Source organism: Mytilus edulis, chromosome 2, assembly GCF_963676685.1.
Source record: "Mytilus edulis chromosome 2, xbMytEdul2.2, whole genome shotgun sequence".
NCBI classification, from domain to species: domain Eukaryota; kingdom Metazoa; phylum Mollusca; class Bivalvia; order Mytilida; family Mytilidae; genus Mytilus; species Mytilus edulis.
In genome coordinates this window covers 93,324,701-93,337,856 of record NC_092345.1, presented here as the reverse complement: position 1 = coordinate 93,337,856, position 13,156 = coordinate 93,324,701, and the positions used below count along the sequence as shown (strand labels likewise).

The following is a 13,156-nucleotide window of genomic DNA, read 5'->3' as shown; positions in this document are numbered from 1 at the left end:
CCACGTTCTTTTGTGCCTGTCCCAAGTCAGGAGCCTGTAATTCAGTGGTTGTCTTAGTTGCTGAGTGACATATTTGTTTTTGTTCATTATTTTGTACATAAAATATGCCGTTAGTTTTCTCGTTTGAATTGTTTTATATTTGTCACGTTGGGCCTTTTATAGCTATGCATAATGGGCTTTGCTCATTGTTGAAGGTCGTATGGTGACCTATAGTGGTAAATGTTTTGGTCATTTCATCTCTTGAATAAGTTGTGAAATGATGCTTGTATGTTCAATACATCCTGAGAATCCTGGTATTCCGCCCTTCTGTACTGAAGTGTCTACATAGTTGTTATCTGTAGTATATGATGTCATCCTTCTAGCCATAATAGAGAAGAAGATCTTTCCTTCTACATTTAGGAGGGAAATTGTCCGAAATTGTGTGATGTCCTCCGATTTTTCTTCTTTTGGAATAAAACACCCCTCTGCTTTCTGCCAACATGATGGTATCTATATCATTATAAATTTGTGACGAAAAAAAGTTTGGTTGGTTAGTGTCTGAACGAAGTCTTGCAAGTTAACATAAACACAAAGTCGATTAAAAGTTCAATACTGTATTATTCAAAATCCAAAGTACATGTAACAGAAATACAAGTTTACAACATCTTAACTTAAAATCATGATGTTTTAGTCTTCCTGAAGTTATATTTTGTTGGACTTTTTTCTGTGTATACTTGAGGTATATAAATGCTAATGATTTAAACTTTATAATATTTTGTTGCAATTTCTTTAACGAAAGGGTCATATTTCAGCTAGAATGACTTGACTAAGGCATATGGCAAATGCACTAACCTCATGCAGTAATGGGTGGTTGGAAAGCAAGGCTTTCCTTGGTGGTGATTTTTGTTGCTTTCCTTGGTTGGACTGAATGTCAGACCTTAACGATTCTACTGAATAATTTCAAATCAGTTATCTAAAATATATGAGTTTTCCGAAGAAGGTAATCAAAGGTTTTGCGACGATGCAAATATTAAACTTTAGAATATAAATAAAAATCTTTAATAACTAATGAATTCAAAATACCAATATCTATTCATTTAACAGAATATGTACTGAATAAGCTTCATGTAAATTATTATATAAAGAAATATGAAATTTATAGTTTTAAACCAGGGAAATAACCATTACATAATAATCCTAACTGCCACAATTTATAGGAAGATTGAGACTTTTCTTGAACGTACTCTTATAACTATATATACCAATTTAAAATACTATGACAGACAGACAGAGTGCAAACCTAAATTCCCCATCGTTTTTATCGGAAGGGGAATTTAATACTAATAAGGCAATAATGATTTTCAATTTCATGAGAATGTATCAGGCTGAAGTCTTAAATCAAGGCAAGACATGAACAAAGAGAGACAACTCCACCATCATCATAACATGTTATGGTTTCATTTTTATAAATAAAATTGACAAACTTCAGCGTACAGTATCATGCAAATTTGTAATATAGAAACACGCTATATGCCTGAAGTACATCAAAATATTTAACTGAGACCAAGCATTTTTCTCCATTTTTAAATTTATTTAGTGTATTTGATAGGACGAGTTTTCAAAAGGGGCGATTTTTTCATATTTTATTTAACTCTTCTGTGTTGGAAATCAAAATAAGCCGCGGTAAATAAACAGGAAAAGTGGGAGTATGGAGCTCTGTCAATCAGTTTTAGACGGAGTTGCATTAGCAGGAGAGGCGACTCATATTCCTGATGTTTGCTTTCAACATTTTATCACAAAAACAATAGAGGGCGTTCTCGATAAATCGAGTAGAAACACGATAAAAGGTGAAAACGCCGAGTCGGTATTGTCAACATATTTTGTTCTGACAGCATGAAGTACTCAAATCACTACTTTCCTTTAAATTTCTGGACCCAAATTTTTTTACAGTGTGATTTCACCCCCTTACTTTAAGGACTATATTCAAATCAAGGGGCGATAATTGTGGTGGACAACAAAAATCAAGGGACGACAATTGTAGTCTCGGACTGGACAACGAAAATCAAGGGACGACAATTGTGGTCTCAGACCAGCACATATTGCTTTATTGGTGACTATTAAACATTGATTATTAAATAATATTGTATTATAAATGTATTTCATAACTTAAAAATGATATATAGAAAGCCGGTAAGTTCAAAAAGATCGTTAATATGAGGCAGGCATTACCTGTAAATGGGGACGAAGTCTGTATGAATTATTTTTATGTAACTTAAATATTTGTTAAAAAAAAGAAACGGAAATACCGTAACGTTTCCGAATTTGGTTCTGTTGTTAGGGATTTTAGTTATGATGTTATTTAAGTTATGACATCATATGCAATGTAAACAAAGAAACGCTATCATCAGGTAACATTTTTTCATATCAAGGAAATATTAAAAATGATATTGGTATTGCGTTCCTTCCTATTTTATACTAGACTGATAAATATATATTTTACTCAAAGTTTCATTTAAACGAGACCAGAAAAAGGAAGTACATTGTAGATTTCTGCGCAGATGCGGGAATTCAAAACATGACATCAAAAAAATTGAACGATTTTGAGTTCATTAGTCATGTAAGTACAATGAAAATTTTCCCGATTTTTTTTTTTTTTTTTTATTGATTTTTCTACTGTTATTGGGGACTTCGTCCCCATATAAATATTGTGTGTACATCCAACATGGCAACTAAAGAAATCACAATGGGCATATTTATAACACTCTTTGTGAACTTACCTGCTTTATGTAAATCATTTTCAAGTTATAAAATACATGTATATGTACACTTAAAATATAATGTTATTTAATAATAAATGTTTAGACGTCACCATATGTGCTAATATTAAAATTCCAAGTGTTATTCGGTCATTTTAGGTACCGGCTTACATCCACTTCATTTATTCATGTCTGACATTAAATATATGAAGTGGATGTAAGCCGGTACCTCAAATAAATGATGTGGATGTAAGCTGGTACCTCAAATGACCGAATAACACTTGAAATTTTTGAGTGTCGTCAGGAAATGCGGTCAATTTATTTCATCTCATTTCATTCATATATGCCTCTATATATTCTTTTAATTAAAAAAAATAGATGTCAATGTTGAAATCTTTGTTTATTTTGATCTTTCAAAGTCGCCATTTTGTAAAATTTATTAGACTGGTTCCGCGGAGTTACTTAAAACAACGGAAATAATTCATTCAGAAATAGTAAACCAGTCGATTGTCAATTTGTGTGATCTGAAGTGTGAAATAAGTGGGAAATTTGAAAAAATACGAAAAAAATATAGCGACCTGCTTGTGTTGGATTAGCACTGCAGTCAGTGCAATAGAACAGCGGGAAATTGTGATAGCGCTGAAAAGCGCAGCACTAAAACGGCCTGGGGAGAACATTGTATAAAATTTGCTGTATTGTTGTCTCAATGACAATCTTACCACATCACAATATTTTTTTTATATGGGAACAATAACTAATATCCATGATCACTAGTTTTCCATGTACATGTTAATGTAGCATAATAGTTAAAAATTTAGATGTAAATATTCCATAAACCCATGAGCAAATTATATTTTTATTATATTATATCTACAGGCACATGTTTCTATCCTAACGAAGGTCGACTATCCATATAAATAGAAGATGGATAGTCGACCTTCGTATGGATAGAAACAAGTGCCTGTGATTATAACCCAATCATCATGATCATAATCTACATGTACATGTATTGTATAGTGTGTGAAAAGCGTTTTTGATTTAAATTACAAAAGTAGTGTATGTAAATTTGTTGTTAATTTTTTTGCAGATGATAAAGTGTTCAACAAATTGGACAAATCCATTCTGAAAGAAGCGTATTCAGGTGTCCTTTCACTGTTATTAGAAGCAGCAAAATTTGATGCAGAGACAGCAACACTAAGGTTCTTAAAATCATTAATGTATGGGGGAAATCTTTTTATCAACATAAATTAATAAAATGTTTTGCCCACTAGTACAATGAACTTACAAATTCTTGTCAGAGTAAGGCCATAAAAAGAATATGTATGTTTGCCCTAACCCTACCTACCCAGAAAATAGAATATATATGTTTGCCCTAACCCTTCCTACCCAGAAAATAGCTGTCTACTCAAAATCTTTTAATACCTTGATTTGAAAAAGTTTTTTTTTTAATCAGACATGACTAAAAAACATCTGACACTCAAATTTCTCTTTGTCAATTTAAAAAAAAAATGCCTACCTACTAACCCACTGACTATACCTTTGGGTAGGGTTTGGGCAAACCAAAATATTTTTAAGTGTGGCCTGAAATGCTTAAATTCCTTATGCACCTATTATATAACATTCTTTAGACATTTATAAGACATTTGTTTCCCATACATGCATACCAGTAACTGGTAGTATTTTATATTTTGTAACTTTTTAAATACAATATTTTAACATTAAGTTAAAAACTGCTCAGATGAATGGAGTCTAATATGTTTTTTTGTCCAATGTACCCTTGTACTGATTAAACTTGAATAGACTGTCATGTCTTTTGTGTAAATACAAACTGTATCTATATTCATCAATTCCAAAACTTACTTCTTGAAGAGTTTGCTGCTTGAAAGGAAGACACTGTAACATTATTGAAAGATATTCCTTTCATAGCTGTATATATATATATAGACAGTGTATCTTTAGCTGTAAGGAGATTCTTAAGTGGAACCTGGTACTTGATAATGACTTTTTTTCAGTTGAAACACACTTTGGTATGTCATGTACATGTATGTCTAGCCAATACTTTATTTTTATTTTCCAGTGCAATATTAGAAGAATGTAAATTTACACAGGACAGGATAGATATTTTATTACAACTTTACCAGGTTTGTTGTGTAATTAAATTCTAATATGATGGGCTTCTTTCTCTTTGTGAATAAAGCCATGCTCTAAATCCAATAAAATTTGTTTGCACATGTGTATATTGACTACTGCAGAATAATGGGTAGGCACTACTGTAAACCAACTTATTTTCGCGAGCGATTTATTTTCGCGACTTTCGCGAGTAGAAAAATAACGCGAATTTTAATCGTGGCGAATATGTAATACTTGGATCATTTCTTATTGAACTTCAGAAAATCGCGAAATTAAATAGCCGCGAAATGGTATAAAAAGGGTAAAACGCGAAATTAAGTATCTGCGAAAATAAGTTGGTTTACAGTATCACTCTGGCAAAAATAATCACGAATATAATGCCTACCCATGTAAAAACTACAATAAAATATAGCTTGCATCAATTATTTCTTAAATTAACCACACTATATGTTTGAGCTTGAAAATTTAACAAGAAGTTATAAATTTTCTATTCCAACCTTAATCTCCTGTACTTGCATTCAATTTGTACTAGAATTCTAAGTTCAATTAAGAATTATAAAATGTATTTCAGTATGGCTTCTTCCAGTTAACATGGTTAATATATGTACAAACTAACAACTTTACAAATATGATGAATTACTGAATATTTAACAGTCCATAAGATCACAATAAAGTAAGGTATCTTGAACTAAATATTGCAATTGCCGGTAATTTAATTAAGCTCAAGATAAATTCAAAAAAGTAAATTGTACACATGACTGCATCCATAGTGAGCAAAATTCTATTTTTTATTTATTTTGTACTGCAATTTAAAGTTTGATACAGCATTTAAAAACCGAACAATTTCGTTCTGGGAAGTAATAGTTATTTATGTTTGGTACAATTTATTTGAAAATAGGACATAATTGCTACATTGTTGATAGATAGATGGGATTAAGTGTTCTTTAAATAGTTTTATTCTGTTTTTATAATGATTAATGATTGACTTCTTTATTTATAGGAGAAGAAGCTATTTATACAGATTTTATTAGGCAAGTAAGTACTTATTGTGTATAGTTAACAGCAGAGATAGACACTTTAGTTTAACAATAGAGAATCATGTAATTGCATGATTCTGAGTTGAGTTTTTTTTTTGAAATTTATACGCTATGTTTGGAGTTTTGTTATTGATAAGAAACATTACATAAAATGCCTATAATGAAAAACAAGGGGTGTTCCATTAAAATATACATTGCACTCACGAAAAGGCATTGTGTAAGTTTGGCAACCCGTTGTAGAATGGTAACGGACCTATCAGGGTTTTTTCTGTGTAATTATATAAACACAACCACTTACGACTTCTTATGGTTTACATTGCACATTGTGTGTCATGCTGTCTTGAATCAATACACCATAAGTTTGTTGCCTAACCAGACGTGCAGAAAAGCCAAAAACAACATGATAAATCTGTCACCATTCTACCTGGTGTATAAATTATAATATGTATAACATCTATAGATTTTAAGATTTTCTCTTTTTTCACTATACAAAATGGTCTTAACACCCATCCATAGTGGAGATTTCAAATTGCCTTTACTTGGTCCTGTGTACGATTTATGGAACTAAGTAAAAAATTTGCAAAAACATACTAAAAATATGAAAATTGATAAATTTATCATTTGTTGCTGATGTGAAATTTTCTGATATGACGTATATGAAAACCATTATTATAGAGAATAATACATGGCAAAATCCGTATCATATGCCGTATCATCCCGAGATATTACGGATATCAGCCAGAGGGCCTTTAGGCCTGAGTGATGATATTGGTCGAGGGTGATACGGCATGTGATACGGGTTTTGTCATGTTTAATACGCTTTATGATATATTTTAACAAGAAAGTATATATGAACTGCTTTCTGATCCATAGCACCTGGGTTACCTTCAGTTCTACTTTTGTCTTGTTTTAAAAGGTTTTATAGAACTGCTCGATTACTCATCCTAAGCACCTGGGTTACCTTACAATTTGCATGCTGTTGTTTTAAAAATATTTTGCTTATTGTATTTTTTTTGTGTGTTTTGTATGGTATTTCTTTGAGTTCTTTTTTTTAGTTTTTTTGGTAACCCATTTATCCTTTTCTATGCCAGGCAATGCATTACATTTTTTTTAGCAACCCTTTGTTGTCAAATTCTTATTATTTTTTACATATATTTATAATACAGTATTACATTACAGCTATTCATATATTACACTTAAAGATCTAGAGAAATAAGTTTGAACATATGCTTGTACATATATCTCATAAAAAAGCACATGCAAGTATCTTTATACACTTGTTGTATTACGGTTTAATTTTTGATTTATTAACATTATAAAATAATTATCTAATAAAGAAGGTGTCATTCTGGAACATTATTTATTTTTAATTTCTGTAGAAAACTTCTTTAATGATTTTTATTTTCAGTATTGGTACCTCCCCACCACATATAGTTGATGTTGACTGGAGATTAGATTATTATATCAAAGTAAGGTTTGATTTATGTCCTTCCTAATGAATACTATTATAATTAACTATAGTAACCACTGGTGAAAATGTCACCAAAATATTGTTTTTTTCCTGTAAGAATTTATAAAAATAAGATGATGTGGTATAATTGCCTATGAGACAATTATTCACCAAAATTTAAATCAAGTAGATGCCTTTTTATTCATCCCACATGAAAATATGTACATTTACAGACAGAATAAATTATCTTTAAGTAGAAACATTTAAAAATATGAGTATGCAATGACTAGGTCCAAGTGCAGCCTAAAATTGCTTGTTGGAATTTAGCAGAAGCTGAACGATTGGTCCTTTGTTATGTACTTATATTTGCTGGTATTTAAATTACGGCATGACTGTTTAGTGTTATTTTAGAACAAAATAAACAAGTGTTTTGGGAGATTTAAGACTCTGACTGTTTATCTATTTGAAATTATTACTGATTCCTTGTTATTTACAAGATGTTCTTAGTCATATACATGTTTAATGACCTTGACCTCCTATAAGGGCGTCACAAGGTCTGTCCAATCTCATACTACACAATAAAAGAGAAACCAAATATAAGATAATATTATAAATAAATTGTAAGGAAAGAGGAGGTATAATAATTCAGTACCAGAAATTGCAAATGAATCTTATTTGTTTTAGAGCAATCAGTTGGAAAAAGTCAACGAACCTGTTTATCTTATATCTTTGAAGACAGAGGTAATTTTATTTTACAACAGGGTGACTGTTTTATGTATTTATTCAAACCAATTTTTATACAACCGCAAAAAAAAATTTGCAGTCGTATATTGGTATGACGTTGGCGTTGTTGTCTGAAGACAAATTGGTTTTCGCACTATAACTTAAGTTTAAGTAAATAGAAATCTAAGAAATTTAAACACAAGGTTTATGACCACAAAAGGAAGGTTGGGGTTGATTTTGGGAGTTTTGGTCCCAATAGTTTAGGAATTAGGGGCCAAAAAAGGGCCAAAATAAGCATTTTTCTTGGTTTTCGCACAATAACTTTAGTATAAGTAAATAGAAATCTAAGAAATTTAAAAACAAGGTTTATGACCACAAAAGGAAGGTTGGGGTTGATTTTGGGAGTTTTGGTCCCAAAAGTTTAGGAATTGGGGGCCAAAGAAGGGCCAAAATAAGCATTTTTCTTGGTTTTCGCACAATAACTTTAGTATAAGTAAATAGAAATCTATGAAATTTAAACACAAGGTTTATGAACACAAAAGAAAGGTTGGGATTGATTTTTGGAGTTTTGGTCCCAACAGTTTAGGAATAAGGGGCCAAAAAGGGGCCCAAATAAGCATTTTTCTTGGTTTTCACACCATAACTTTAGTATAAGTAAATAGAAATCTATGGAATTTAAACACAAGGTTTATGACCATAAAAGGAAGGTTGGGATTGAATTGGGAGTTTTGGTCCCAACAGTTTAGGAATTAGGGGCCCAAAGGGTCCAAAATTAAACTTTGTTTGATTCCATCAAAAATTGAATAATTGGGGTTTTTTGATATGTGGAATCTAATTGTGTATGTAGATTCTTAATATTTGGTCCCGTTTTCAAATTTGTCTACATTAAGGTCCAAAGGGTCCAAAATTAAACTTAGTTTGATTTTAACAAAAACTGAATTCTTGGGGTTCTTTGATATGCTGAATCTAAACATGTGCTTAGATTTTTGATTATGGGCCCAGTTTTCAAGTTGGTCCAAATTGGGGTCCAAAATTAAACTTTGTTTGATATCAACAAAAATTGAATCCTTGGGGTTCTTTGATATGCTGAATCTAAACATGTATTTAGATTTTTGATTATAGGCCCAGTTTTCAAGTTGGTCCAAATCGTGGTCCAAAATTAAACTTTGTTTGATTTCAACAAAAATTGAATATATGGGGTTCTTTGATATATGCTGAATCTAACCATGTATTTGGATTTTTGATATTTGGGCCCGGTTATTAAATTGGTCCACATTGAAGTCTAAAGGGTCCAAAATTGAACTTTATTTGATTTCATCAAAAATTGAATACTTGGGGTTCTTTGATATGCTGAATCTAACCATGTATTTAAATTTTGGATATTGGACCATAATAGGTAAATGTCTAATTTAAAATTTTTAAGTTTTTAAGTTTAAGTTCTTAGACCACATTCATTCTGTTTCAGAAACCTATGTTGTGTCAACTATTTAATCACAGTCCAAATTCAGAGCTGTATCAAGCTTGAATGTTGTGTCCATACTTGCCCCAACTGTTCAGGCTTCAAACTCTGCGGTCGTATAAAGCTGCGCCCTGGGGAGCATCTGGTTTTGTTAAGTTAATAACTAGTAGAAGGAAATACAGTAAGATGTAAACGAGGAAATAATTTCCAAGGATATCCTAGTACTGTGGATTTTTTTTATTTTGGTGTTTATCAATTTTCATAGATTTAGGAAATTTGCGTTTTCGTGGGTATTTGACTATTGGTATTGCCAATTTCTGCACTCAAAGCCTATTTAAAGCGGGAAATTTATTGAACATTTGAATTTGTAATTCACCTGTACACACAAAAAACCACAAAATTGGTATCCAACGAATAATAATGAGTTTACATTAATTAATTATTGAAAGAGGTATAAGGTAATTATGTTTCTCAAGACTTTTGTTAATTATCTTTTTATAATGAAAAAAAGTCTCTATCATATTCAGAATTTGTGTGTGGGAAAACAGGTTTTCTCTATAACTGGTAGATTTGTATAAACAACAGAAACATAAAAATAGAATATTAACACAAACACTTTTTTGTACAGTTTGGGGTAATTTTTTAAGTTTAAGAAGCCTTAGTTGAATGCCACAGTTCTTGTGATTAGACTTATTAATATCACGTTTTGTGTGTTGTTCAACAATTCAATTAATCTACAGGCTAAGGCTAAATTATTTGTAACAATTTCATTTAGTATTTTCTATTTATTTGTACTACTGTAAATTTATAAATTGTTGCGAGGTTTTTCTTAATGCAAATAATGCGACTAGGTTAGGATCACAATAAATAGAACTCACATTCTGATACCTGATACACACATCTGTATGCAGATTTTCTAGAAATCACAATAATTAATTTCAATTAATTAATTTGTTTGTCTATTCATCAAAAATGGTGATAATAAATGTTTACAATTATTTCAAGGCTTAAAAAAAGGCTCTGTTAAAATGCTGTAAAAAGCAAAACTACAGACTTAAAAACTTTAGAAATTAATTTGTAATAATTTCGGCAGTCCCAGTTTTTAATTGAATTATTTCACTTTTTCTAGGTTCCTGGTAAGACTGATTTGGAAGAGGTGCAGTTTTCATGCTCTTTAGAACAATTACAGGTATATTTTGGGTTCATTTATTTATTTAATTCCATCATCCAAGGAGTTTTAATTTACTCTGTTTAATGATTTCCTGTGCATGAAGAAACATTATTATGTATAACTGAAAATGTTTCAAAAGAGATGTAAAAGATTCCAATGGAACATTCAAACTCATATAAGTTGAAAATGAACTTACAATGTCATGGCTAAAAAAGAAAAAGACAAACAGACAAACAAAAGCACACAAAAGGCACCATAGAAAACTAAAGACTGAGCAACAGAAACCCCACCAAAAGGTGTTGGTGATCTCAGGTGCTCCTCTCAGGTGCTCCTAAAGGGTTAGCATATCCTGCTCCACAGGTGGCTCATGTTAGCCATGGCTTTGCAAGTGTTCCAAAGTGAGGACTAATTATTTTGATGCCATCCTTAAAAGTAGATTAATGTCCTAGAAAAACCTGATTTTTTCCATAAAATGGATTAGGGCAAGGCACTCATAAAAACTATTTTAACCCTACTTGATGTGTAGTTCTTGTTGGCAGGAGATCTTGAGCAGTGTCTGTTAACTTCTTTTGAATCAATAGGAGCTTGACATATATATGGTATAGAAATTCTATATTTGTTTGAGGCTGCATGTGCTTGTCACAAGTGGGTAGCCTGTAGTCCTGTGATTATTGCTGTCTTATAATTAGGGCCCCGCCTTTAGGCGGGTCGCCCTATAGTGATCAGTCTGTCCGTCCGTCCGTCCGTAACACTTTAACTTTGTGTCTGCTCCATATCTAAAGAACCATTATGATTTCATACTTTATACTTTACATGTGTATTAACCAACACCAGATGGCGTGTCATGATGTATGTACAACTTATGACTAGGTCAAAGGTCAAGTTAAAAAAACTTTGGTTTCAGTTGACAACCCTGTGTCCTGTGGTGAAGATCGTGTCCGCTCTATATCTTGAGAACCGTTATGATTTCAAAGTTTATACTTGACATGTATATGAACCAACACCAGAAGGTGTGTCATAATTTATATGCAACTTCCTAGGTCAAGGGTCAAGGTCAAAAACTTTGGTTTCAGTTGACAACCCCATGTCCTATGGTAAAGATCGTGTCCGCTCTATATCTTGAGAACCGTTATCATTTCCAAGTTTATACTTGACATGTTTATAAACCAACACCAAAGGGTGTGTCATAATTTATTTACAACTTCCTAGGTCAAAGGTCAAGGTCAAAAACTTTGATTTCAGTTGACAAACCCATGTCCTTTGGTAAAGATACAATTTTTTAATGCACATTATTCACAGCGGGGCCCACAGAGATGGCTCCCATCTCAATGATATCTAGTTATTTTTCATTTTCTGTCATAAGGTTTCTAAATAAAAAAGTTTATCTCCTTGAATTCTTACACTTCTGGTATCCCTTTAGAGCAGTGTGAGCTACTGCTGTCATTTGATATGTCTCATCATAGTTGTTATTAGTAAAATTATTAAAATATCATCATCTCTGAAACCAATGTGCCAATCTGGTTTATACTTTGTCATAATCATCTTTAAGGTGCCTAGTTGTAAAATTACAAATGACTGGATAAAATGTAAACAACTCTTTAAAAATTTCACCAGATTTAAGTTCTCTTCTGGATTTCATTCCTCAGGAACACTCATAACAGAATATTTGAAAGCCAAGGATTTTAAAGTATTCAATCAAACCCTTAAAGGAGTTTATTACATAAATATCTACAAATAGGCCCCCCTTATGCAAATAACCCCATTTTCTGAATTCAATGATGCTTTTATTAAAGCATGGCTTCTATGTTTATTTGACAATTCTTATTTTATGTATATTTATGTATATTTTAAAGAATTTTATTTTTTTTAAATTTTAGGATTTTGTTGGGAAGCTTAAAGATGCCACAAAATGTTTAGAAAAGATTGGCCAAGTGTAGGCTGAAAAAAGTGATAGACTATTGTTATTTATTTGTAAATTGTTGATAATAAAAATTCTTCATTATTTTATGTATTTAAGTTTTTATTGTGATAGTAAGATCCTGCATTATGTCCACATCAGCGTTTAGGTCTGTATTTTTTTTTTTATAGAATTGTGTTAAAAGAGTAATCAACTATTTTTGGTATAATATGTATGAGAGTTTTTTTAGCACCGTTTTGATATATACCATCCTGATATACCGACTATAGGGTACAGTTTTCTTTCTCATTTCTGAGCGACTGGTTCATTGGGGCCTCTATTTCACTCTTAAGCTATTTCAAATTCCTCAAAACCATATAACTTTTTGAGAACATGAGCTATTAACACCTTGTCGGTTGTCATATTCATAAGAAAAGACCCCTAAAACCTCACACCAGTCAACATAATATTACGTATTTAGCTATATACTGAGCAAAATGAAATCGGATGCTTCAGAAAGTTAACCGCAAATCTTCACTAGTTGCATCAAGTTT

The 13,156-nt window shown here is 31.5% G+C and overlaps 1 protein-coding gene across 1 annotated transcript; it reads left to right on the top strand.

Annotated features, from left to right (window-relative positions):
• Window positions 1–1,638: 1,638 nt before the first annotated feature.
• LOC139513469 (COMM domain-containing protein 3-like) lies at window positions 1,639–12,707 on the top strand. Its single transcript, XM_071302017.1, has 8 exons — window positions 1,639–1,826; window positions 3,823–3,934; window positions 4,813–4,876; window positions 5,866–5,900; window positions 7,311–7,371; window positions 8,037–8,093; window positions 10,664–10,723; window positions 12,583–12,707. Exons 1-8 carry the CDS (start codon window positions 1,688–1,690, stop codon window positions 12,640–12,642), a joined length of 588 nt encoding a protein of 195 aa, XP_071158118.1. The 5' UTR covers window positions 1,639–1,687; the 3' UTR covers window positions 12,643–12,707.
• The last annotated feature ends 449 nt before the right edge of the window (window positions 12,708–13,156 follow it).